The 27,427-nt window shown below is 43.9% G+C and overlaps 1 protein-coding gene across 1 annotated transcript in view; it reads left to right on the top strand.

Annotated features, from left to right (window-relative positions):
- The window catches only part of ppargc1b (peroxisome proliferator-activated receptor gamma, coactivator 1 beta), a gene marked incomplete at its 5' end in the record, with an annotated part of 93,930 nt that extends 67,434 nt beyond the window's left edge, over positions 1–26,496 (top strand). Inside the window, 11 exons of the mRNA XM_080416773.1 lie at positions 305–493; positions 3,226–3,426; positions 11,498–11,623; positions 12,135–13,224; positions 16,506–16,551; positions 18,598–18,662; positions 19,109–19,832; positions 20,325–20,397; positions 21,872–21,990; positions 22,284–22,411; positions 22,793–26,496. Of these exons, the coding sequence (XP_080272899.1) occupies positions 305–493; positions 3,226–3,426; positions 11,498–11,623; positions 12,135–13,224; positions 16,506–16,551; positions 18,598–18,662; positions 19,109–19,832; positions 20,325–20,397; positions 21,872–21,990; positions 22,284–22,411; positions 22,793–22,884 (2,853 nt within the window). The 3' untranslated portion in view covers positions 22,885–26,496. The remainder of the gene's footprint in view (positions 1–304; positions 494–3,225; positions 3,427–11,497; positions 11,624–12,134; positions 13,225–16,505; positions 16,552–18,597; positions 18,663–19,108; positions 19,833–20,324; positions 20,398–21,871; positions 21,991–22,283; positions 22,412–22,792) is intronic.
- Positions 26,497–27,427: the final 931 nt, after the last annotated feature.

Raw genomic sequence — 27,427 nt, 5'->3', positions numbered from 1 at the left:
TTAGTGCCATGATCTATCCACTGAGCTACATTAGGGAATTGACTCTCCTGAATGTGTTGTCCAACTGCAAAGGCAGATTTCCAAACAAAACGGTTGTATGAACATTGTGAATGTGTCCTGCTTCCACAACTGGCAGTTGTGTTTGCATTTACTATGTTACTGATGTACATTTGTTGTACTTCAAAAAACAACCTGCCTGGAAAATGTGCTTTTATCCTGATCTTTGACTAACCTCTACCTCACTATCCTTCTCTCTCTCTCTCTCTCTCTCTCTCTCCCTCTCTTGCTCTCTCCATCCATTCAGTATGGGGAGGAGGAGGTGTGTTCGGACCGTTTGGATGCTGACTTCCCGGACATCGACCTCTCCCAACTGGACGCCAGCGACTTTGACAGCGTCAATTGTCTCAGCGAGCTACACTGGTGCAACGACCAGCCCTCTGACGCCTCGCCCGCTTCCACACTGCACTACAGCACAGCAGACGAACTCTTCGAGGTGAGATTGAGGGTCTGGCGCGCCTCGAACCCTTAGTTCGTTAGTCAAAGTTGAGTCGGTATGGATGCCGTTTTACAGCAACGTGCTGCTGCACATTCACACTGTTGCATACATTCATGGTACAGCTATCTTCTACTGTTGGACAGGAGAGTTGCTATCAAGTTGCAACTAGTGCTTCTGCAGTAGGATACTACTACTATTGTTATTACTAATATTATTATTATTACAGGAGCTAGGCAATTTCTCCTGATGGCAAGCTTACTTGAGATGCAGAAAGGTAGCTAATAACTAAATACCTTGAGGAAGATGCTCTGCCTGACCCTACCCAGGGTCAGCATTCAGGGCACCCTGATAATGCTACATGTGTGTGTAATATTGCTACAAGGCTAAAGTGCTCTCCAAAAAAAGATAAAACCTTACTGGGGCAACTGAAATCACCTTCAGCTTGAGTAAACACCATTAAGCAGAGGTCAGACCCATATCAACTACATCTACAGACGGAATCGCCCTCAGGCTCCATTATCGCATGTTGTTATTGGATAATTTCAAGGAATACCCTTTTAGTTTTGCTCTGGTTTCGAAAGCCAACCCAGGCTCATTGATCGTACATATAGCGTTCCAATGCTGGCGAATTCCCCTGCTCCCATTGAACGAGCAAAACAAGAATCAAGAATACAAAATCAAAGACACAAAGTAGTGTTTAGGTACAGATCGCTGGTAGCGTAATCTAACTCCAGTAGACATTATGGCCCTGATGGCTCCATGTATGTGACGTCTCTGATTCCGCGTATATCCTTCTCTCTCTCTCTCTCTCTCTTTCTCTCTCTCGTCTCTCTCCATATACTTAAAGCACTCACGCACTGCATCTGTCTCTGACTTTGCTTGTCTTTCTCCCTGTCCTCTCCCTGTGTTTGTCTCTCGTTCTCTTTCTCCTTCAGCACTCCCCTCTGACCTGCCGCCAGCGTATTGTATTCTCTCAGTATCTCCCATTATCGATTGGATGAACACACTGGTGCAGACAGTCGGCTGACACACAGAATTTCTGTTATAAATAAAACAGAATACAAATGGATGGACTTATGAGCTGACAGACAGATAGGCAGACAGACAGACAGACAGACAGACAGGTGGACAGTGGGGCAGACCCCCTGTCTCAGTTGTCCATCGATGCGCCACTTATTTACTGTAGCTCGTTGGATGTAATCCCATGTCGGAATTGATTTGTGTCTATGTCTGTCGTGGGAATGGGGGGCGGGGGTTGGTAGGGATCATAGATGGCTCATTGGATTGGGGCTTGGATGTACTACTCCCCAACATGCGCGCACACACACACACACACACACACACACACACATACACACACACACACATGTGGCCACACACACACACACACACACACACACACACACACACACACACACACACACACACACACACACACACACACACACACACACACACACACACACACACACACACACAACTCACACACACAACTCACACACACACACCCTCAGGCGACTGGTAAGAGTTTGAAAACCACACAGGGAAGTCATTGATCATTGGTCCTATTACATTAAACTTCATTTAACCTTGCAGGGCATAGAGAGAGAGAGAGAGATACAGATACAGACAGTTGATAAATATGGAGAGAGAGGAAACATGAATTACAGTAACCTCTGAGTGCTGTTGGAGACAAATATGTCCTTTATTTTGTCAATAACTCCTTAGTCTGTTGTTTGAGGTCAAGGCAAATAGCATTAACTGCTTCTGTTTTTATCCATGTAAGCCCTATTCTCAAAATATATATATATATATAGAGACAGTTGATATCAAAAATATATATATATATATTTGAATTTTCTTTGAAAATAGCCAATCTACAAGTTCATATCTCGGTGCATTGTGAGCTTAAATGCTAAATGCTATTTTAGATTACATTTTCACTTGTATAACTCACTGTATAATGAATGATATGTATATAGGGACTTCAGAGTTAAAGTGGTTAAAGGTAAATGGATTTGTTTTCTTTTTTAATTTCAATTTAACCCATTAAACATATTAAATGATGTAATATCTTGTGTCAATAATACTTTTGGCAGAACAGGAGATAAACATTTCACTGCATGTACAGTACAAGTCTGTGTCAGCAATCTTATCCATCTATCTATTCTGTTACACACCAAGCAACTTCAACTGTGACATTTAACAGATGACAGTTATTCCCAAGCATAAATACAGTACACAGTAGAGTATCCTCTATTTGTGTGTGTCGCTTCAATGTGTATACAGTATGCATGTGTGCTCCACCAATTTGCGTGTTTGTCCATGCATTTGACTGAGGACAGTTATTTCCAAAGCATCGTTAAACACAGATTGCTCAAACCCCAACATTACAGCCCCCCCTTCCACAAGTTCACACATTCATACTGTATTATTTTGTGGTGATGACAACAGGGCGGGGCGGGCTAAATACACACTGCTTAGTAGAGAAGAGGATTGTGTGCATACAGCGTACCATTGACGTATTTATCCTCTCAGCGCTGGGAAACATACTGTATGTACTGTGGGTTTATAAATGTTAGATGCATCTGCAGTACTCTTCCCGAGGTGCACTTGAGCAAGATGCCTAACCCCATAGCTGGACGGCTAGAGCTGTTCAGGGCCCAACAGTAGAAGACTGCATAGTTCCCATTTCACTCACTGGCTATCCTGTGCATCACCCCCTACAGATAGAAGAGGAGAATGCGGCTCTGTTGGCCGCCCTGACCGACAGTCTTGATGGCATGGTGGATGCAGAGGTGGGCGGGCTCTCTGTCTTCCCCGCCCTGGGGGAGGAGCCTGACCCGGAAGACGAAGAGGACGAAGACCTTCCTCTGGACGCGGGGGACTTCAGTCAGTCCCTAGGGTCGGAGTCAGATGACCCGTCTCTGGTAAGGGCCCTTTCTTCATTCAAATGAGGCCATTTCTTGCCATTTTGTTTAGGATATTATCCAGAATGACGGAACACACTGGATAAGGAACATCAACAGGGGTCACATCTTTGACCTCCGGGTTACTCGGGCTGTGTATTGGCAAAAATCTGGTGACACAATACGTATCCCCATATACATTACGATTCAATATATTCTAAGATTGTAAGCAAGGCAATCTATTGGGATTTTAAAAATCGCACCTTGTATAAAGAACACACAACCATATGTAACTCCTACTGGCAGGGGGGTGTTGAACGGGAGGAGTAGGATGGAGGTACTATGTCCTCCCGGTGAGGGCTCCTCACTGGCAGGTGAGCCAGTAGGTACAACAGAAATGTGTGGGGAGGTTTAATAGAGCACCAAAGTCTGACATCACTACCGCTAGAGGGCGCTATCCCCCTGGGTCACAGCGTTATTTTTTCTCTTGAAAATCCCATAGGGGAATCTTAGATTGCGTCATATAAGAACTGTGTTCCAGAAATAAACAAATCAGCCGGGCAATTTTATTCATATGGATATGAAGCATCAACTGACGGTGAAAAAGTACTAATTATTATTATTCAAATATTTTTATTGAATTTTTCAAGACAAAGAGTGAAAAAGTACTAATTTATCCAAAGGGTAAGAAATTTTTTTCCCCCAGACACAGACGTTATCAAATGTAACTCAATATCATCAAAAGACACTGAGTCAGATACCTGACAAAATCGCCAGGGTGGTTTGTTTATTTTTGGAACACAGTTCTAATATGACGCAATCTAAGATTTCTCTATGGGATTTTCAAGAGAACATTTTTTCCTTGGCCCAGGGGCAGTGGGAGTGACGTCAGGACTTCGGTTCTCTATTGGCATAACAACTAACATAATATAGCAATACTCAAGTGAATGGATGTTTTCTTACACCCCTATGGGTTACACGGTAGTTAGGGATGGGCATTTGGGCATTTTGTGGTAAACATGTACACGTGGACTGCCATGTGGTGATATGCAGTTAAAGATAGCATGAACGTCGCGTGTTTAAAAATTAACATTGCAGCACATATCACAAGCCTTGGACACAGCAGTGGGTTCTTACTGTATGTAGCGCAGCTGTCGTCAGTAGCCTACTTGAATGCGGTCGAAGCCATCTGTCCCATTAAAGACAGACAGACAGCCTATATACTAAAGGATGAACAATCGTCCAAATGAAGTAATCTTTCTGGAAATTCCACTGCCATGTGGTTTCCTAGATTTCCTTACTTCCTTCCCTCCGTCCTTACTTCCTTCTGCCTGTTTAGAAGGGCATGCCTCTGATAAAGATATTCATTTCCTGCTTCTGTTCTCTGTCAATTTATGTCAGAGGTTTTCTCATTTTGGACTTTTGTTTTGTATTGTTTTATTTATTTTCGTTTGTTTTGTTTATTCGCAGTGCACTTTTATTTCTTGTGCCACAGCTGCTGCTTACTGCCACTGTGCTTCAGGCTGTTTAGCATTTGCTCACCTTCCTATAACCTTTGCTAGCCTGAGAGGTCCAAAGTCTGGCTTTACCTTGAAAAGCTAACAGTACAGAGGCACACATTAACCTCTCCTCCAGTCTGGTGTGTTTTTCTCAGTCTGAGTGTGCATGTGGGCGCATGTGGCCTCTCTCTGTGCCATGGCAGCACGTGCTTTATGTGTGTTTGTGCTCTCCCTGTGCCCCCTATTTTCACACAGAGCTGCGAGATGCCCCCTGCCCCCCCTCCCTAACAAAACATTCCCTGAACCTTACTTCTAAGGAAAAAGAAAGACAGTTTTATTTTTTCTCTGCATGCTGTTTTCCATATATCAGCTCCAGTCTGCACCTGAGCACAACACCAGAATAATCTCGAACTCATAGGAAACAGTTTGTCGTCTCATTGTCGTTACATTGAATAGTGCGCCCTACTTTCCACTTCTTTCTCCCCACTCACGAAAGAATGCAGGCAGGGAAAATCAGCAGCTCGGGAGCTTAATTGAAGTAGGAAGCTATTTCACCATAATAGATGGCTTATGATTGGGTACTGTAATGCATCCTTATTTAAGTTGTCAGAATAAATCCAGCGCACTTCCTTAATTTGCCTTAGATTTCAGAGTGATATAAGCAAGAGAGGTCTCTCCTCTTGTCTTGCTCCTCTTCTGCTTTTGAAAAGAGCCTCATTTAGTCTCACCCTACAAAGATGCTATTGTGCGATGGACTTGAATAACACTGGTGGGCTGAATACCTTACAATGTAAATTCAGTGAGCTGCGCTCTTTGCGACCCTTTGACTATCGCACACCGAGTCATGTGCTATAAAACCGAGCTGCCTCCCAAATCAGTGGAGGTTCACAGAGTTCCACACAGAGGAATGTTCAGCGCTAAGCTGCCGCTGCCTGTAGCAACTGAAATAGTTCCAGGAAGTCATCGAAGACGGCCAATTGAGCCCCTTAGTAACAACAGTTACAGCGGTCAGCCGATGGCAGTAACATTACAGGGTATGGTTCAGATCAGAGATTAAATTGTATGGAAGAAAAATAGCCTGGAGGGAAGGGACATACTTCTCAAATTGGTGGAAATGATGATGACTTTGATGAGTTTAGATACGTAGCTTCAAACAGATATGGGAAATGGTGATGGGCTGCAGAGACCTAAACCAGAAATAAGAGTCTAATCCTTGAATGAAGAATGTTTACAGAATGTTAATAGAATGTTAACCACTTAAGCCCTGTTTCATACTTCTGCTTATGACGGTGTCGCATGGTGAAATGAGCCAATCTACAAGCTCAAAATACATTGCATTGTGGCACGTTGTGAGCTTGTGTATCTGCTGTTTTCACTAGTTTAGAAAAAAGAAATGCCTGAAGAAGGTCACACGACCGAAAGCTTGCATTAAAATCGGATATCTGCACAGTGTTTTCAGTGTGCGGCTGCTGTTTCTTTCCGCTCTTTTACATTGTTTTTCTTCAGCTCCAGCACCTCATCTTAAGTGTTTTAGTTAACGGATGAGCTCTGTTTAGAATTGTTTTGTGTTTTTTTAAATTGGGCCGTCAGGTTTAAAGTGGTTAACAGTTAAGTGTTTAAGGGAGCGATGCTGTGAAAACCCAGACATAAACGAACGGAACCGGTCTTTCGACTTCTTTTGAGTCGTTTGACCCGCGCTGTGCAGGTATTGTTATGGGTGCAAACAATGGAGCAGGGCACAGCCAGTAGGCTTAGTCAACATTTCACTGTTTTAATTCCAAATATGACCATGTCGCGTCATGACCTTGCCGAACGCTCCGGCAGGTTATCGGTCAAATCACATCAAAAAAAGAGCAAGCGTAGGCTGGTTAATCAGTTACGCTCGCTAATCTCCCTCGTTTTCCACCTTTTGTATTTAGTCAGAAAAAAAACATTTTAAGGTCAAACAAGATGAGTGGCGACGTGGTTGGTTACAAACTAACTTTTAGTTGAATTAATACGTACAATAACCTCTTATCTCCATATTCTAACTTTTTGTGTTGCCCTTTTTGTAACGCCCTACTTGATCATACAAGAGCGTCACACAAAAGTATCAAAAGTAGCAGATCTGCAAGCTCGAAACGCGGCGCGAAGTGACGCGTTTCAAGCTAGCAAGATCTGCTACTTTTTTTTGCCATTTTGAATCCTGAAAAGTAACAGTTTTGGACATATTAGGTTTCCACCCGACAGACAATTTATACTCTTAACAGAGCAGCAGGCTTGGTATACAGTACAGTAAGTCCCCCAATATGCCTCTGTCTTGTATTTACACTTAAATTAGAGATGCAGTGATAGCTCTGGCACATGTATACAGTATGTCATACATGTAATACATTGGATTGGTGCAAATGCTGCATACATTCAGTCCAGGCCTATTCATGGCCACCCTTTGTGTCACCCGCTTTGGTGGTAATTCATTAAAATCACAATGGGAGCATGATCCAGTGTGCAGACTTCATTTTTCTATGATGATGTGCCTTGCTCGGGGAACACGGATACAGTATATTTTAGTACAAGACACATCTTGCGATCGGTTTGTTAGCAGCTCTTTCATCATGGTCTCTGACAGCTAAGAAAATCACCTTTCACATTTCAATAGTAGGCTACACAAGTAACTGTGAGTGGGTCTTCTGCAAGATAGTCTGTAGAAGTCCCAAAGATATTATTGTCTTTACTTGCCTTGACAGGGAAAAGACACCCAAAAGCACTCATGAGCATTGTAACACGTTGACAAATGAGATGACAAAAGGCTTTCCACTGGAGCCTTCTAATCCATTCTCCGCTAGCACGAAGACACCCTACATTTACATGGTTATATTATATTTAACATCGGAATTGGACAACAACTTGCAATTAGACGAAATTGCTGTTGAAAAACGGCAAGAATTTGACGTGAAAACGATTTTTGTATAGACAATTTTAATCAGCGTCCTTCCCATTTCAGTCAAGCAGGTCACATATTCACTAGCACCAGAAGACATGGTTTGTATTTTAGAAGACACTGTTTTATAACTGTGTATAACACACACACACACAAGCTGTCAGTGTTGTGTTTCCATTAGTGACATTGGGCTGGTGTCACCAGACTGTGTAAACCTCTTAGAGTTGTCAGTCTGCCCTCATCTGTTCTGCCTGACTGGAAGCCGAGGGGGGCCTCTACTGGTGGGAGCTGGTACTGCAGCTGGTGTGTGTGTGTGTGTGTGTGTGTGTGTGTGTGTGTGTGTGTGTGTGTGTGTGTGTGTGTGTGTGTGTGTGTGTGTGTGTGTGTGTGTGTGTGTGTGTGTGTGTGTGTGTGTGTGTGTGTGTGTGTGTGTGTGTGTGTGTGTGTGTGAGAGATCCTGATGTGTGTGTTTGCGTGCGTGTTCATCCTTTCGCGCGCGTGTGTGTCCCCCTGTGTGAGTGAATGCGTGGGCGCACACGTGCGTGCTCCATCCTTGTGTGTGTCCATCCACAGAACAAGGCATCCATTGAGCCAGTGCAGCCAAGCCCTGGACCCGGGCCAGAATAGAGTAGACTGGAGTAGAGAGAGTAGTCTTTCATACCTCCGGACCCTCTCTAAACCATCCACACTCTGCCAGAGCTCTTCAGTGCTGCGAACAGACACAAACCTTCACTTTTCTCAATGGCCACTCACAGCATCATCACACAGAGAGCCAAGTTGGCACGGCTATACACAGTAAAAAATCCTCAGTGTTAATATAAGTGGATAAATGAACGCTGAGAATTTTACAGTGTGCTCAGAGGGCCATTATGCAGAATCACCTAACCAAGACACTGTAGCAGAGCCCCCCCCCCCCCCATAAGTGAAATATCTATCAGGTAATTTTGATAATCGAACATAGTGACAACAGACATCCATCGGTTGCATCGAAAGCACTACATCCAAACCCATTTCATCCACAGCTCTCTCAGTGCCAATGAAATAAAAAAAATATGTTCATACTGTGCCAGCAATTTTTTTTGAAGTAAAACAAAATAATAATAATAATAATAAGTTAAACAAGAAGTGAATGGAGCAGCAAATCTTCGGATCACGATATCTTGGGTTCTGAAAATTATTTTCCTAAAAAAAAATTTAAACTTTTTTTTAAAACTCGGGATAACTCGTTCTTGGCACTGAGGGCATTCAGAAAAAACTCGGGATAACTTGTTTTTGGCACTGAGAGAGTTAACAATGTACTAATATGAAGGCACACCTGCTTTTTAAAGGAAAAGGAAGCAGACACTCTGAAACACCCACGACTAATTCAGAGGCTTAGTAACGCGCTGTCTAACTGGCAAAATTGGCATGGACACCTTCCGATGCATTTTGCACACTGTGTTTTAGACCGTCTAAATAGGGCCATTATTTTCTGTGTATTTCTCTGCAGAATGCGAAAGTGTATGGCCAATATGGTGTCAAACGCGTCGCTTTGCGTCATTGGATGCATAGTTGCGCATCGTCGATGATGCAAAAGGACATGTTTGACCTCACCCATGTGTTTCCTATATTTTTCCACGTTTTCAATACTTTGTGAAATATTTAGCTTTAATGCTAGAATGTAAGTCAATGGTTCTTTGATCGGGCTGAAACGTTGTCCAAATTTGCAGTCATACGCCATAGATAATCATGGTCGTCTGATGTCATAGACGATTGACATTAGAGGCTGGCCACATTAAGTCTGACATCCACATTGGAGCCACACCTTTCTCATGTGGATCCTGAGGTCCACATGATTTGATTTTTACAATCCTGGAGAATTTACGGTCCTTGAGGCAAGAAAATAAATAACATTGCTCCCATAGAGACATGCACAGCATCAAATCTGTATGTATTGCCATCTTGAAACTGTGAACCCACCCAAGTGTAATGTATGCTGAAGACGACAGCATCACGCATACAGCCACCGGTTCCTCATATCTGTGCGTTATTCTAAGCCTGAGCACTGCAAAGGTGCTACAGCAGTAATGGAAACATCCAGTTTTTCCATCACATCTGTATTCCTATTCCCACACTGTATTCATCCCAGCTGGGGCACTACCTCTAGCGCTAGCTCCCATTTGCATCTGTGTTGTTTGTCATCGCCGCCTATGTGCCAGAAGTGGGCCTAATGCCCAACTCCATACAGCTTAACAGAGCAGCAAGGCATCCATTGCATTCCCGTCTCATTTGCAGCCCTATTCTTCTATTGCCTTCATCCAAACATGGGCATGCTAACCAGCGCAACCCTTAACGCAACTACACACGCTACACAGTCGTGCACCTTGTTATCATCTGTGTCGTTTGTCATCGTGGCCTACATGCCAAAGGTGGGCCCGATCTCTTCGCATCTGTAGTTTTTTACGCCCTCATCCCCTACAGATGTAAAGGCCTGAACTCGGCTTAGTGGGGATTGTATTTGTTTATTTACTTTAAGCCGATTTGTATCAGCTGATGGAATGATGTCATGCCGCCAGGCATGGATCCCAACTCATGAATGGATGGAAGTGTAGAGGGGGGAAAGGGCAGCGTGCTGGTGTCCGTTTGTATAAGAGATACCATGGGGAGATACAGTTCACCAGAGGGTTAGATAGATTGATGTTTCTTTTTCTTAGTACCACAGTTTCTAGTTGTGGCATGTGGGGGGGGGGGGGGGGGAGAGACGGAGAGAAAGAGGGGGCGGAATGAGAAAGAGAAGAGTGGTGCTTGGTTGGATGGAAAGGAGATGAAAGGGACCAACTGAAGAAAAATTCGACAGCAGAGAGGGGGAAGGAAAGACATCATGGCAACAGTTACGGAGGGATGGATAGAGGAAGAGAAGATGAGAGAAGTGAGCTAATGCATTAGAGAGAGAGTGATAGTGTGAGGAATGAATGGGTTGCGATGGAGAGAGCAAGAGGGAGTAGAGGTGGTACGGAGATGCAGAGTCGAAGGGGGGATGAGAGGAAGGAGACGAGGAGGATGAGAGAGTGGAGTGAAATTGCGATAAATCAAGTGAAAGGACAGCTCAATGGAAAGGTTAAAAATGTAGAGATATTGAGCTTTTTGGGAGAATGCCAAAATGTTAAGTGTGTCATAACTGTCGGATTTAGAAGCATGATGAATGTACGTCATGATGTGTGAATGTGTCAGGGCCTTATGGTATTCTACCTTTACTGTTCTGTTCATAAATGATCCTGTTAGCTCTACCAGCCCTGTCTACATTAGTGTGACATTCTGAACTCTTATTCTGTCTCAAGTCCTAGACCTAGATTATTATCTCTACCTTCTCATCTCCCTCCACATTACTATATAGCAGAGAAAAGAAGAAAGACAGAAATTAAATTAAAAAAGTCTTTGCAAAGACCTTTTTATAAGTCTTTCCAAGGCCAGCTACAAGGTCGCGGGTCACTTGTTCATTGAGTTAATTGTACAGCTTTACTGTCATTATAACCTTTTCGTCATAATCAGAAATATATATATATAAAGATTCAATTAAGATTAGATGGAACCATTTAAAATGGTAATGGTGTCCTGAGGAGATTTGCATCGTAACGACCCATTGCATCCTGACTGACCTCTGTGCGTCCTCTCTCTCTCCCCTCCACCTCTTCAGTTGAAGAAGCTCTTGCTGACGCCCCCCAACATACCCGCAGGCATCGACACACACAAAGATGGCAGCCACGGGCATCGCCATAGCAACAGGAGCTTCCACCTTCGGCCAGTCAGGCCCCTGATCAAGGTGAAGACGTCATCACCGCTAGGAAATCATATAGTCGTAAGAATGATATAGAAATATACTGCTCAAAGAATTAAATTAACGCTTTGATCCCTCAAGTTTTTAGAGCAGTTTTTGTGAGCAGTATATACACCACTAACGAAAACTGTAAAAAAAAATAATAATAATAAAGGGATCAAAGTGTGTCCTTAATTTCTTTTAGCAGTGTATATTAAGAAAAAATAGAATATCAGCTACTACCCATCTATTGCCTAGAACATTTGACATTTCTTGCTTAGGGGTCAATGTGGCGTGTTTGAAATGATTGGGTCGAGGGAGTCTTGGTTAACTAGAAGAATGTGTTTGACGATGTACATAAAGATCTGCAGGCTCTGGCAATTTAGAAATAGAAAAATAATGAGTAACTATTGCAGTTTACTGCTTGTCAATCAGTTGTGATAAACCTGTCTTTCACTTTTGCAACACAATATGTGTTTCTTCTCTCTCCATTACTCATCCATATGTCCATGCTCAGACCGACACAGCCCAGGAGAGGAAGCCGCGGGCGGTGCGCCCGGCGGGCCGTCTCTGCACAGAGCTCCACCGCCACCTGACCACCAAGGATGCCCGCGCCCCCGACACAGAGGACGAGGACGAGGAGGAGGACAGTGAGTCCGAGGAGGACGAAGAGGACGAAGCAGAGGAAGAGGAAGGGGAGGAGTCTTCTGCCAGCGAGGCAGAGAGCCCGGCGGCCACCGCCGCCGCCGTGGTGCTGCCCCCCGCGGAGCCTCCCCAGCCTCAGTTCAGCTCAGAGAAAGAGCTGCGCTCCGTGGTGGAGCTCATCAGGTACATGCACACGTACTGCCTGCCCCAGCGCAAGCAGCAGCAGCAGCAGCAGGGCTGGGAGAGGAGAGAGCAACTCCCCGCCTCAGCGCGAAACAGAGCCAGACTGGAGGCGTCGCGCGCGGCCTCGCAAAACTCACACCACCACACGAGCAAAGTTGTTCTAGTGGGAGGGGCAGGGATGCGGGAAGGATCGGCGGGGACCGGCGGTTCTGCGGGAGGTGTCGGTATCGCTCCAAGGAGGCTGCCCTTTGCCCGGAGGAGGGAGGTGAAGGCCAACTCCTTGCTGCGTGAGCTCCTGGAGCAGAGTGGCTCCGTCGACGTCAGCAAGCCTTACAGACTGCACAGCGTCCCCTACTCCCACTCCCACAGCCCGCACAGAGGAGCCTCCACCCACGCTGCCCCCAGCGCCACCCCGGCCAACCGGCTGGCCAAAGCAGAGCTTTGCAAAGACTCCTCTTCTTCTGTGTCCTCCTCTCCTCCTTCCTCCTCCCCTGACAGAAGAACCTTATTCTCGGAGGCGGCGCAGAGCCGCGAGGAGTCCCCGGAGGAAGGAGGCTCCTTCTCGGTGCGTCGATCCCGTCGCCTGGCCTCCTTCCCCAGCCGCTTTGCCAAGAGGCTGAGGCCCGCGCGCCCCTGGGGAGAGGAAGAGAGGGACGAGAAGGAGAAAGGGAAGGAGAAAAGGGAGGGAGAGGAGGAAGGGAGCAAACTCCTGACAGCCCACGCTGAAGGAGGAAGGACAATGGAGATACTTGCAGAGCCTGCCAAGCCCTGCTGCCACGGTGAGATGGACAGACAGACACATATAGACAGATACTGTATATCGTTGCTGTCGGGCAGAAACCTCTTACCTCTATATTCTATTCTTTTTTCGTGAATTAATGCCATACTTGATCATACTACAGCGTCGCACAAAAGTATCAAAAGTATCAAAAGTATCAAAAGTATCAAAATTTGTAGATCCGGAATCTCAAACCTTCAAAAATAGCAGATATACAAGCTCATAGTGCGGCACAGAGTGCCACGCTATGAGCTTGTAGATCTGTTTTTTTTATTATGAAAATTAGTGCAAATCTTTGAATATATATATTTTTTTAAGCGAACATTTGTAACTCAAATCTTTGCTTCTGAGGGTCCCTGGAAGTAAATATTTTGAGATGGGGGTCCGTGGCCAAATGCATATAATTTTGGGGGTCCTTGACATCCACTGATATTATAGCAACATAAGTGTTTCAGAAAACTGTTAGGATTTGGAAGACATTTGTAGAATCGGCCTCGGGTCTTAATGGGTTAAAGAGCTGGAGAGACAGGGAGACCTCCGTTACCGAGCAAACACACTCTATATAGCAATGATCAGATTATAGCTTTAACGTTTTAACAAAATAACATTTTAGTTGTAACCAAAAAATATCAGTTACATAATACACATTAGGCTAGAAGAAAAGACACTTGATTTTGGTAAATGAATAAATTGGTAATGTGTTTGGTTTCCATGTAGGCACAGAAGATGTAGACAGATTTCAAATGACACAAATATTCATAATTCATATAGGATAGCATCTAAAACACACATTATTATTTTAGGTAGAGTGACATCACACCCTAGTACACGTGAATATTTGATGAATCTTCTTTTTGTGGCTTGGGTCCTTGAAAAATGAAGATGAGATGGTTTTCATGAGATGGTGGTTGTTGTTGGTCCCTGCACAATACATACAAACAAACAAACCCAAAATAATCTATTGACACATTTCCAATATTTGCACAAACTCATATTGGTCTCATTATTTGTCACATTCAGTCCTGGACTAATAATCAGAGTCACTGTTTGAATTAGGGACACATGAATTATAGATTTTGATGGTACAATTATAGTTTGAGGCGGTTTCATTATTATTGCGCTTACATTTTTTCCTCAATCAATCAAGTTAAATTCAGTTAAATGCACTTCACAGAAAATAATTAAAAGAAAAGGTTTAAACACAGGAACATAAGAAATAAAGAAATGCATGAAAAGACAATTAAAAAGTACTTAAAAACGAATTAAAAGCAACAAGAGTAATGCAGAACCCCAAGTAAAAGCAATGCTAAAAAGGTGTGTCTTAAGATTTCTTTTAAAAATGTCCACAGATTCAGAGACCCCTCGGCAGACTGTTCCAAAGGCTAGGACCATAATAATAGCTAAAAGCTGCTTCTCCATGCTTATTTGTTCTTGCCTTAGGAGACCAGTGCCAGAGGACAAGACTATTGATGTATAGGATCACATGAGCATTCGCACATTGGAGGTTTCATTGTATTTTCCCCAGAAAAATAATTTTTTATTCAAGATGAATCAATCAATCAATCAATCGATCAACTTTATTGTCATGACACAGTTGCAGATAAAAGTGAGGTGGAAGGCGTCACTTTTGCAGTTCAAGGAGTGAAAAATAATTAGAAGTAAGGAAGGGAGAATAAAAAAGCACAAAAAAGGCTGGATATAGCACCATGTTAAAATCAGTATCATGTACATTTTAAAATAAATCCTAAATCAAATGTAGTGCACTGCATTCAGTATAGTGTGTGTCAGTATCATGTAGCTTTATAAAGTCCCACATGAAGTCTTAAATCATTTTGTATATGCATCAGTATAGTGCAGCAGTAATGACTTTGGTTAATGTTTTCACTATTTAAAATATAGCATTTCTTCATTATTTTTTATGTATTTTATTATTAAAATAAGATTAAGATTAACTTCACTGATGATTAATGTGTGTAATAAACGTAAACGTTATCAACTGTCATCCATCAATTCATAAAAACGTTTACTCGTTTTTAATCATCTACACGCACACGCACGCACGCACGCACGCACGCACGCACGCACGCACGCACGCACGCACGCACACACACAGGACATGTCCTTGGTAAAACCACAGCGGTGTAGTTGAGTTGAGTGTATTACCTTCACTTGGGTGTGTAAAACTGCATGGTGATCGCAGATGTTGAAGCAAATTCGACGTCCTAGCTGCAACTTATTTTAGGCAAGTTTTGCAGTTTGGATAGCTTTTTTGGGGAGTACTTTTTTGCGTACTAGACTAGGTTGTAGCTCCCCCTCGAACACGCATTTCTCTTTCAGTCTCTCTGACTGTCAACAGCATGTCGTAGCTTCCACACAGCATAGCTGGTGTGTGTCATACCAATCAAATCAAACCTACCACTGGTGTGGTGCGCTTCACTTGATGATGTCCAGTAAGAATTTAGAATCTCGACCACAGACGATGGTGTCTAGAAACCATACTGACAGGAAAATTGCGTTGAGGGGAGAACGGTGAAATCAGCTGGAGCTGCGGGCAGGGCGTCAAGGCCACTGTGGCCGCAGGGCATCGAATGTTCCGAGGGGCATACAGGGGCATAGGCCGTGGCCGCCGCGACATTCCTGCCCTGCTGCCTGTATTCGATCTGTCAGACAAACATGATGCTGATACCTATGTTGTTAGCACCTCCGACAATGGGGGAGGTGCAAAAAAACCCAAATACAGTATGTCTCAAAAAATGCCCTTATTGCAGTGGTTCTCAAAGTGGGGTCCAGAGACCCTAGGGGTCCATGAGTGGGTTCCCCAGCTAAATCAGTTTAACCACGTTAACCCTATATACATCGGCTATCGATTTACAAGCTCACAATGCGTCGTGATGCAACATATTGTGAGCTTGTAGATCTATTTTCCCAAAATGTGGGAGAATTGGGAATATTTTTGTAACATTTTAACACAAATCTTGTGAGGGGGTCCCTGGCACAACATTTTTCAGATGGGGGTCCACGACCAAATACATATTAATTTAGGGGTCCTTGACATGAAATCATTTGAGAACCACTGCCTTATCGTAAAAGGGAGGAATCACACAGAAACACACACACATGCACACACACACATATTGTACACCTACAGACATTCAGCACACCTGGCATTAATGCAAATCCTTTTGAAATGTTATAAGAGAGTTGGAAGGCGCACGTACACACACCAAAAACAGCTCCTGAGTATTTATGAGTGCACCTGCTTCTTGTTGTGTTTGATTGCAGAGAAACGAGCCTGTCTCTGCCTGCCACTCAACTCCAAGACTACAGGGTGAGTATCTCTACAGAATACCTGCACCGTACCAGCCTCACAACTCTGAACAAATATTATATTGGCCCGTTTATTTTATTTATGTCATCCTGCATCTATCCAGTGTTGTTATCATACAGTATATCATGTGTTTTTTTGCTATAGTACAAGACACCCTCCGTGTACAATATTAAATACTTAAGCCCTATTTCAAAAATAGTGAAAATAGCCAATCTACAAGCACACAACGTGTCACATCATGACACTTTTTTGGACATTTCTTTAACCAATCTGGGAACCCATCGGCAAAAAACGGAGAACATATTCTTTTCTTCCTTTGAATTTGATATGCGGAGCTCTGAATCTGTCTTGAGAGATTAGTCTTTAACTGACATGCTCAAAATAGGCATGCCAGGTTGAAGGTTGTTAATTCACAGGGTGGACGTTTTAACTCCACAAACCTCTTTAGAGGGCCAACAATAAGCTTCTTGTTGTCACCAAAAACAAGATTCTTAGAATCAAATCGCAAATGGTTGTAATCAAACGGCAGCAAGCCAGCAAGCAGTGTTTCTGATCCAACACACACACACACACACACACACACACACACACACACACACACACACACACACACACACACACACACACACACACACACACACACACACACACACACACACCCATCCCCATCCCCTGGCACTCGCTCATCTTTTACCAGTCCTGGAAGCTGGTGGAGTGTGTTTGAATGTACAATCCCTTTGGAACGCAGGCCATTTTAAAATCAATCACTGATGCACACAAAAAAGCACCCCCCCCCCCCCACCCCCACTTTCTTTCTTTGGCTTTATTCTGTTGTGTAACGTCCCCCCAAAAGGCCAGTCAGCTCAGCTCAGCTATGGTTCCAGGCATTCAGAGCGAGAAACAGAGACCGGGGCAAAATAAAAGGCACAAGGATAGATAGGGGGAGAGGAAGAAAGAGGAGTGCATATGGTGTCTGTGATAAGAACCAAGGGACACCATTCACATGCAACTCGTGTCTACTGAGGAATTTGTAATTCACATTTAGAAATCTGCTGGAACTTTTTTTATGTTGAAAACTTTACTAAGAAGTTATTTTCTTTTTTTGTCAGGACTTTAGTAGACTGTCCTCGATTGCACCACTCAAATCTGAAACTCAGCTGCGTTTTGAAACGGCTGTGTCATTTAGCATGAGGCAGCAGTCAATCAATCTATCAGCCAGTCTGTCTGTCTGTGTACTCTTCCACATAGATATAGAAACCTAGATACCTCATTGGCCTCTGCAGTTCGTTGGAGCAACTCGTATCGCGGCCGCCATTTTCGCGTAGGCAAACGGACACTCAAAGTGACTACTGGCCAATCACAGCGCTCACAGTGCGTTGACTACTGGCCATTCACAGTGCGTCTTTTCTATGACTTGTCAGAATCTAGTTGTCCCGCCCCCACCTGGCTCTGATTGGCCTACTGAACGCCCCCTTCTGTGACACATGCGGAAGCTTCAGGGAAGCTTTCCTACGCTAAAATGGCGGCCGAGATACCAACGCCTCAGAGCCGAAGGAGGCGTCTACCTTTATATGTCTATGCTCTTCCATCTGCCTCTCAGTCTATTTGTCTCCTCCCAGTTTCCCTCGCTGTCTTTCTGTGTGTCTCTGTCTCCCATTTTAATTCAGAATGCTGAAAGTTAAGAAGCTTTAACACAAATCGTTGCTGTCGGGCAGAAACCTTGTATCTCCATATTTCAACATAAATTAATGCCATACTTATGCAAAAGTAGCAAAAATATGTGATCTGCTATTTTCGCTAGTTCTAAAAGTGAAAGTGGTTACATCCGTATTTTTTTTATAAATATTTAACCTATGAAAGGTATTAACAAGAGCTTGTGACTAAATAACACCTACATTGTATTATAACTACACTGGATCACAGGTTCTTTTTTCTATTTCCTGAAAAATGTGGTCGTACAATGTTTCCACCTGACAGTGATGAAATATTGCCAAAGCATCAGAATAAAACCTAGCTCTGCTTGTCTTTGTGCTTCTTTGCCACCAGAGAGTCTCAGTATGGCACCAAGCCTTTTGAGCCGACGCTCAGTGTGGATCTGTGTGGAACAGCAGGTAAACATGTCTCTCATGCTGTCGGTTAACATGCCGTCTATTCCTGACTCTGTTATACAGGGTGCTTGTTACAGGTCTGGAAAAGTATTGGAATTATTCATTACTGTTGGGTAGTATATGGGGATTTGGTGAAAGTCTTTAAAAGGTCTGGCGGTTTTGTTCATAGTAGAACATAACATAAGAAAATGTGCAAAAGAAAATTTACCATATTATGCTCTCGTAGAAAATGAAAATGCACGCGGCCCACCATTCAGCTGCCATGTTAAGTGTTCAGATGGGTGGGCTGAATGCCAACGCTTTTGAGATATTCAAGTGGGCCCTGATCCAGAAAAGGTTGAGAACCACTGCTGTAAGCAGCTAAGATAAGAGTTACCCCAAAAACAACAACAACGAAATATCCAAAAGCAAAGCTGTGTCTGATACCTCTCCTCCCCCCCGCTACACAGGTCTCACTCCACCCACCACGCCCCCCCACAAACCGGCGGAGGATGAGCTCTTCAAGCCAGCGGAGGGAGGGAAGGGGGGTGGAGGGGGAGGAGGAGGAGGAGAGGGAGAGTCCACCAACACTAACACCGGTACCCCCAGCGCCGCCACCAAGGGCACGTCATCCTGGCTGAGCCGCGCCCACCAGCACCAGCGGAGGAAGCTCCCGGAGCAGACGGAGCTGTACGCCCAGCTGAGGCGCATGGGCCAGGCCCGCGAGAGAGAGGCCCAGCAGAGCCTGCTGAACGGCAACCTGCTGGCCCACCAGCGCACCTCCTTCGGGGACCACGACTACTGCGCCCTGAGCCTCGGAGAGAGCCACAGGCGCAGCGCTGCCATGCTGGGCGCCATCCTGCGCTCTGAGAAATCCGGAGGAACGGCCCGCGGGACGGAGTCGATCAAGCGGGAGGCAGGGAAAGGCGGGGAGGAAGAGGAGGGCGAGGAGGACGAGGGAGGAAGGCTCCGGGCGGTGTCCGCGGCGGGACGGCAGCAGCAGCAGGGCGAGGCGGTCGTGGATGTGATGATGACAGCGATGTCGGTCATGTCATCGTCGCCCGAGCGCCAGTCTTCGGCGGCAGCCACGCCCCCTGCCTCGGAGGAAGAGGGAGAGCCCTCATCCTCCTCTCGCTCCCCCTCGCCAGTTCTCCACTCATCACCCGACTCCCCCGCCAGCAAGACAGACTCCAGGTGAGAGAGAGAGAGAGAAACAGAGGGAGGCGAGTGGGAGACATGATAAACTTTATTTCAGACACAATCCAGGTCCATATAAAAACAGAGATACAAAACAGACAACAACAACACAGACATAGCCTGAGTAACCAGACTGAAAAGACTGAAAGATGTCAACATTGAGTAATGGAGAGAATGAGGAAGACATAGGGAGAGTGTGATGAAGGATGAAGGCGTCTTGCCGCAGTGCGTGTGAGCCAGCCTCCTCTCTGGCTACAATTCACCTGTTTGCTTCTCATGTCTGACATTTTTGTTTAACCTTGTCCTCCCCCTCCCTTCCCCATCTGTCTTCCTCCTTCTTTCCTCACTTTTCTCCCTACTCCTCTCCATTTCTCTTGTCCCTCTTGTCTTCCCTGGATGCCTCCCCTTCTCCTGTCTCTCTCCCTCTTCCTCTCTCCCTTTCTCTGTCTGTCTGTCTCTCTCTCCGCCCCCCCCCCTCTCTCTCTGCAGTGGTGAGAACTCAGAGAGCTGTCCAGGGGACAAGCAGAGGAACAAAACCAAGACAGGCCAGCAGAAAGATGAGGTACAGAAACCACACACATACTACAACCAACTCATACTACTTACAGTACATTAAAATGGATTGACTTGTGCTAAAATTCTCACTCTGATGAAATGGTATGGAAATGGTGGCGGTATGAATGTCTATGTAATAATTAAGCAATATTACACGAGAGGGTGTGCTTTACCGTCATTATTGTCACGCCTGTGATGCGGTCCAGGAACGAGGCGCAGCCGAGTTCCGCGTCCGCATCACAGAAGTGACAATAATGTAAGGTAAAGCACACCCTCGAGTGTAATATTGCGATTATACAACAGTTACCAACAAAACACATCCAAATGTATTCATATTGTGGGGCAATTCATAATTTAAAAAAAACGCTTATCCGTTTCCCTGTAAAGAGAAGAGTTTATTTGACTGAGACAAAATAGTCCCTGTGGCAGCGCAGCACTCTGTCTCTCTGACTCTCGTCTCATCAACACAGCTGATTCCAGTAGGCTATATGCTCCGTCGTACGATCGTGTTACGTGGCCAAAATAACTGATCTACAAGCTCACAACGCGTCAAGATGGCGATGCCTTGTGAACTTGTAGATCGGCTATTTTTGCCGTGCGATACCTTCGTACGATAAAGTATAACATACACTGGACTGTTAACGAAATGGGAGTAATTTTACTTTAACACAGGAGGATATTTATACAGTATGGATGTTACCATTGAAATAAAGCACACTTTTTTCCAGTTATTCCTTTTATTATAGGATTTTAGGCGATTTAGTGTGCTCTCTTCTAACCATTGATCAACAGTAAGTCCACCAAATAAGTCAAAATTAACAACATAGTCCATCTTGCGTAGCTGTTTGTTCTCCGCCCGGTGGCGGCGGTGGGTACTGTCTGTTTGTTTTCCTACCGTGGGACAGTCACAGCGTGACTTCACAGCACAGCTGTGTCATATATGGTCTAATCAGGTGCGGACTGCAGTGCGGAGTGATTTATTTAATGTGATTAGGCCCGTGATATGATGCTGGTTTGAATCACGGCTAGAAAGCTATTTCAACCAATCAGATTGCTTGGTCGGAACTACCTGTTGTATAATCTCACATTAGTATATTACCACTGACTTCAGAGTGCTACAGGTGTTACAGCCTCTTGTAGTTGAATTTGAATGTCATCTTAAAGAAAAGGAATGTGCTTTAATCTTGGATAAAGGGGCTAGAGTTTAGTAAAACAGTGGTTCTCAAAAGTGGGATCCGGGGACCCTCAGGGTTCCTTGAGGGATTCCAAATGGATCCTTACAGGTCTTTAACACTGAGACAAATGTACACTCAGAGGTTACGGGCGGGGGTCCTTGTGAAATGAAAAAGTTTGACAACCACTGTTGTAAAAAAAATAAAAAACGTAGTGTTGCAAGTCTAGACGTGATGCATGCACAAATGCCCGCAATATGTCTCTACTGCTTTTTGTCCTGACTGTTGCCATGGTTTCCCTGTTGCCAGGACAACTGCCAGGTGTTCTACATCCACAACCTGCCGAGCAGTGTGACCCAGAACATGCTACGAAAACGCTTCCAGGTGTTTGGAAGCCCCGAGGACTGCAAAGTCATCATCCGCAATGAGTACGTTGGTTGTAATACCAGTACCAGTATGCTAGTGCTGCTAGTAATTAGGAGTAGACGGAGAAAGTTAGTGAGTAGATGTGGACAACAAATGCACGTATTGATGGTAGAAGGAGGACATCAAGTGTTAAAGAGGGTTGTATATTTGTAGCAATAATAGTAGTTATAGATCATGTGTAGTCATGTGGAGGGGAAGCGGATTACACACTCTCATTCGGGGAAGAAGAGAAAGCTGTGTTATGGTCTTGACGTGTGTGTGTGTGTGTGCGGCGTGTGCGTGCGTGTTTGTGCAGGGAGCGCTGTGGGGTGATAAAGATCCGTCAAGCTGGAGGTCAGAGACACTGGAGGGAACGAGATATGCAGTATCAGAATGGAGCAAGTGCCCTCCGCAGGATGACCAGAAAGCGATACATAGACCTCGGTAAGGAATACATACATACATACACACACACACACACACACACACACAGTCAGACACACGCACACGCACACGCACACGCACACGCACACGCACACGCACACACACACAGTGACCAGGCCCAGTGAAGAGCAAGAAAGACTGTCAAGAGTTACAAAAGAATAACGCTGAGGATTTAGCTGTGCACATACTGTACTGTAGATGTATGGTTGGATAGATACACAAGCAAAATAAGAAGCAACCAATCCACTTACTGTGGTAAATGTATTCCCATAACCAAGTCTGTGGTAAATGTATTCCCATAACTAAGTCATTACACATGCTGAATACCACAACACATTTATTATTCATTTATTCATTTTTTTTCATCTCCCTCTCTTCCAGATGAGGCAGGACCAGGCCCAGTCAAGAGCAAGTACGATGCGCTGGACTTTGACACCCTGCTCAAGGAGGCCCAAAAGTCCTTACATCGCTGATGCCGCTGCCCCCCACTGGTCCACCCCAGTGACTACAGCAGCCTCCGACAACACGGGGCCCCTGAGACGGTGGCCTCTCAGTACCTCCTCTGCGCAAGACAACCCCGCGAAAAATGTTTACATTTTTAACATTGGATTATTAGGAACTAAAACTTTTACTTTTTACACCTAAGGATACAGCTTGAAATGCGGAGACTACGACAGTTGTGACAAGAGGAGGAGATTGAACTTTTAACGTCACCCACAAAACTACTGCTACTTCTACGAGTTCGCTGTGGAACGACAATAACAAGAACAAACAAAAGCTGCTTCCTGTCTGTGTTGGTGACATCATCATTCTGTGCCGCAAGGTGCGGAAGTAAGAAGAGACCTCTTGTAGCAAAAAATACTTTGCTATTATCCCTGCGTCCCGTTGGTCGTTGTGTGTGTGTGCGTGTGTGTGTGTGTGTCTCTGCGGGTCTTTTTGTTTTGTTTGTTTGATTGTTTCTCTTTTTTTGTAAAACCCCTCCCTCTCTCTTCGGTCACCGGTGGCGATACTGCAAACTGTTTTCGCCATCAAGTCGTGCGGTTGTCTAATAGAAAAAAAATCTGCTTGGTTTTTTTTAGCAAAAAATGTGGATGTTGTAAAATGTCAACAACAGCAAACAAAAAAACTGTGTATGTGTTATGGACAATGAGAACAATTAAAAACAAGAACAACTAACATTTCACTAAATCATTTGACAGCTTCAAAAGTTTACAAATCAAAAATGAGGAAGGGAAAAAAAACATTGTTTTTTCTTTTTGTATGTTTAGTGCTTCCTTGATTTTAATCTATGCACTGTAGGAGGCAAAACATGTCTCCCCTGTCCTTCACTTCCCCCTGACTCTAGTCTATTACTCTGCCATGCTAAAGTACACTACCCTATGACTTATGCTACTGGCTGCCACAGACAAAAAACATATGGGGTGCTAACTGTATGGGTGCTGCTTTTGGGTGTGCAGGCTCTGCTAGGCTTGATGGAGAAGAAAGAAACCAACTTAAATGAGGAATAAAATATCTGAAAATTATCGATCAAATATTGAAACTAAAGCTCAGGATGAACTGGAGAGCACGTGCTAACATTTTAGCACGTGCATTAGCACATCCCTCCCCAATGTTAGATCTAGCCCCAAAATAATCCAAAATCCGAATTACTCCTGGCCCTGGCTACTGTTAATATAGATAATAATTTTTTCTTATTTATTGGCACTATTTGCTAATTTACCCTCGTCTAAATGTATAGCTTTTGATCTCAATCTGCAAAATGTAGCAGGCATCAACAGGAGTTCAAATTGCAACAGTGATGAGCCTTCTCTAACCAATCAGATCTTATTAGCCGATGTTTTTTTTTTCTCACCCATGTGAGCAAACCCATCTGGCTGCTGTCTCACACTTTAAAAGACAATGTCACACTGGAACGCTTACTGTAACGCTTGCAACCCACCAAAAAACGTAATATACTGTATAATGGCACAAAAAATGTGTTTACATGGAGCAAATCAGATTGAAATGGGGAAAACAATTATCATAGTCATTGACATTTTCATACCAAGCGTAATCAATAATTAAACCTCACAGAGTTTCACTGAGACTATTCACTATTCAGTTCTCCATAGCCACCAGAAGGTCCAAATGAACACCGCCAGGATGCATTTGCAATTCATTGCATTTCTAAGCAAAACAGAACGTCACCACAACAGTAGAAGGCATGCATAATTCCGCAGAGCATTTGGGAGTTTACACATTTAGTTCCATGCCCTAGAATAGAGTAGATTGAATATAGTGACTGGGTCAGTTTAAATTTTCAAATAATGGAATGTACTCAAAACCCTGAATGTAAACCAAAACCTGATCACCTCCAAGATTGTTGTACCATGTGGAAGCCGGATGCCCGAATTACTGTGTTGACTCGGGCTAAAGCGTAGCTCAAATAGCCCTCAGATGCATATGTCCCTGATACAGTCGGTAATTAAAGGCCCTTGAACTGAAGAGAGAGAGAGAGCCTCCAAGCCCGCCAGCAGCCTTGGCACCCAAAACAAAGACAAACCCAGGGCAAAGCGAGGGATGGAGTATCGGCTGAGAATCAAAATTTTCATGGGAGATGTCCCGCATCAGCCGAACGTCTCTACCTCACCCCCATCCATCCCTCCGCACCCCCCAGCTTCTCTTGACGCTCTTCCTAGCCTCTATTAATTGCTTCTCTTGTGAACATGGTTGTTTTCCTGCCAAGGATGTTCCATCTGAGGGGTGCTTAAGGGTAGTTCGGGGTTTGTTTGTGTGTGTGTGCGCGTGCGTGTGTTTTTCTGTTCTACTTCTTCTACTGTTGAGCCCCAAAAGAGGGAAGTAACCTGTTCTCTCTCTCATTCTCTCTCCTTGAAGCTAATGTTTTTGTGTGCTGTCTTTGATCGTGTGTCCTTGGGTATCTGAGTGTCTCTTGACTGTGTTTCGTGTCTGGGTTGGGAGCTGCCATGGGGGGTCCATGGGTGAAGGGTTTTGACTTGGGGTTGGATGGTAGGTGGTGGTCCTTGAATGAGCTGGGAGGTCAAAATTCACCTCTTTGCTTCTTCAAGAATCTTGCTGATCCACCCATCTCCTCCTTTCCCCCTCCTCTCCAGTGCTTTAATACTGTGCAGCCTGACTCTCCTCTTTCTCTCTCTTCTTCTTTCTCTTCACTCTCAATCTAGGTTTTGGGTCTTGTTTCAAGAACACCCCAAACCCTTTTATAACAATGCCTCCTCTTTTCTCTCTCCTCCCTCTTGCTGTCTATCTATCTAATCAACTCTATGGTAACACACATGAAAATTGAATGTTTACATAACTTTGATTCTCCATCGACTTTATTAGGACGCACACTAAGTACAAAAAGGCCTCATTCGGTGTTGAAAAATCAACGTTGACTGATTTGAAACTGAAGTTCGCCGAGGTTTTGCGCCCTCTTAGGCTTGCTGACATCCAAAAAACAAACAGATGTTGTGCTATACATACTGTTGTGATAATTGGAAGTGTCATCCCCAATAGATTTGGGGGAGGAGGAAGGACCTGGAGTAAGATATGGTTCCATCTGACAAATCCCAAAACATCTGAATGAGCATTTGTGCCTAGTATGTACCCTACTAAAACGTGAGAGAATGTGCTGGTTTACATACTGAAAAAAAAAAGAAAAAGAAAAAAAGAAACAATATATTGAGATATATGAAATATATATAATGTGTATATAGCACTATGCCTCGTAAACATAAAATGTATTGTGTGTTTGTAAAGGTGGCGGGTCACGTTCAGGGCAAAGAGCTGATGGATGTTCAGTACAGAGACAAAATGAAGGGAAAACGAAGTCATTAACCACTTAAACCCTATACTTGGTTGATCAAAGTCCCTCAGGGCTCTATACTAGTGACTTTACTGTTTTCTTTTAACATTATCACTGAAAATAGCCAATCTACAAGCTCACGATACTTTGTGAGCTTGTAGATCTGCCATTTTCTGCGAATATTTATCCCCAGAATACGGATGCTGGGGTTTTAAGTGGTTAACGACTTCACACGTTAAGTCCAACACTGTTGTAAAATGGGCAGGGGGGGAATATATAGATATATATATACAAAAAAGAAAGAAATCCCTTTAGACTATTGTACCAGAAGATTCTATTTCTTATGTTTCTTCTTTAAATGACTAAATATTTTTAGATGATTTTATCTTTTTTGTTTATTTTGTTTCAAGAAAAAAAGCAATCAAGATGCAATACATAATAGTCTATCTATGAGACAGCCTTTCAGAGAGACAGCGTTAATAATAAATAGTATGTTGGTTGGATGGTTGGTTGGTTGTTTTAACTACCATGACTACATGGGCAATCTTCAAACTACCGATCCTATAGGCTACTAAATGTAGACTGCTGTGTAACACAAACTATATAGTACAGGAAAGAATGTGGTCAGTTGTGGCATATACATGGAACATATTGTATACAAAAAAACAACAAATCTCATTACAAATTCATGCTATTTTTACTCTTGCACAAAATAACAGCCCAGCCCAAGTACAGTAGTGAGTATATATGTTCACACTTTTTTCGTTTGTTTTGTTTTCATTGAAATGAAACTATAGCATAACTGTTATTGCCATATTTTGATGGTGCACAGGTTTGTTTAAAATCTGATTTTCTGTGTCGTGTTGAGACGCTATGGTAATTATCAAGGTAACTCTGTGAACATGTATGACTCTTGACATTGGAATGTGGGAAGGATGAAATTGGCAAGAACGCGAAGAAAAACTTGTTTCCAGTTTGACCCCAATATAACAGTCTTCAGACTACTTGATACCAGTGAGGGTGCTTCCATCCCTGTAGGAGGTGAATGAAACATCACAGCCCTTTGTCATGGCAAGCCTTAAGAATCAACAAGGGGGTTAATATAAAAGCTACCACTGTAAGCTTTTATTATTACTGTTTGAACTCCTTTCCAATCCAATGTGTTTTATTATTAAATAATTACTGTTGGAATTAAAACCCTTTTTTCAATACAG

Source organism: Gymnoscopelus braueri (genome assembly GCF_963280865.1).
Source record: "Gymnoscopelus braueri genome assembly, chromosome: 20".
In the NCBI taxonomy this organism is placed as follows: Eukaryota; Metazoa; Chordata; class Actinopteri; order Myctophiformes; family Myctophidae; genus Gymnoscopelus; species Gymnoscopelus braueri.
This window is presented reverse-complemented; position numbering and strand designations above follow the sequence as displayed.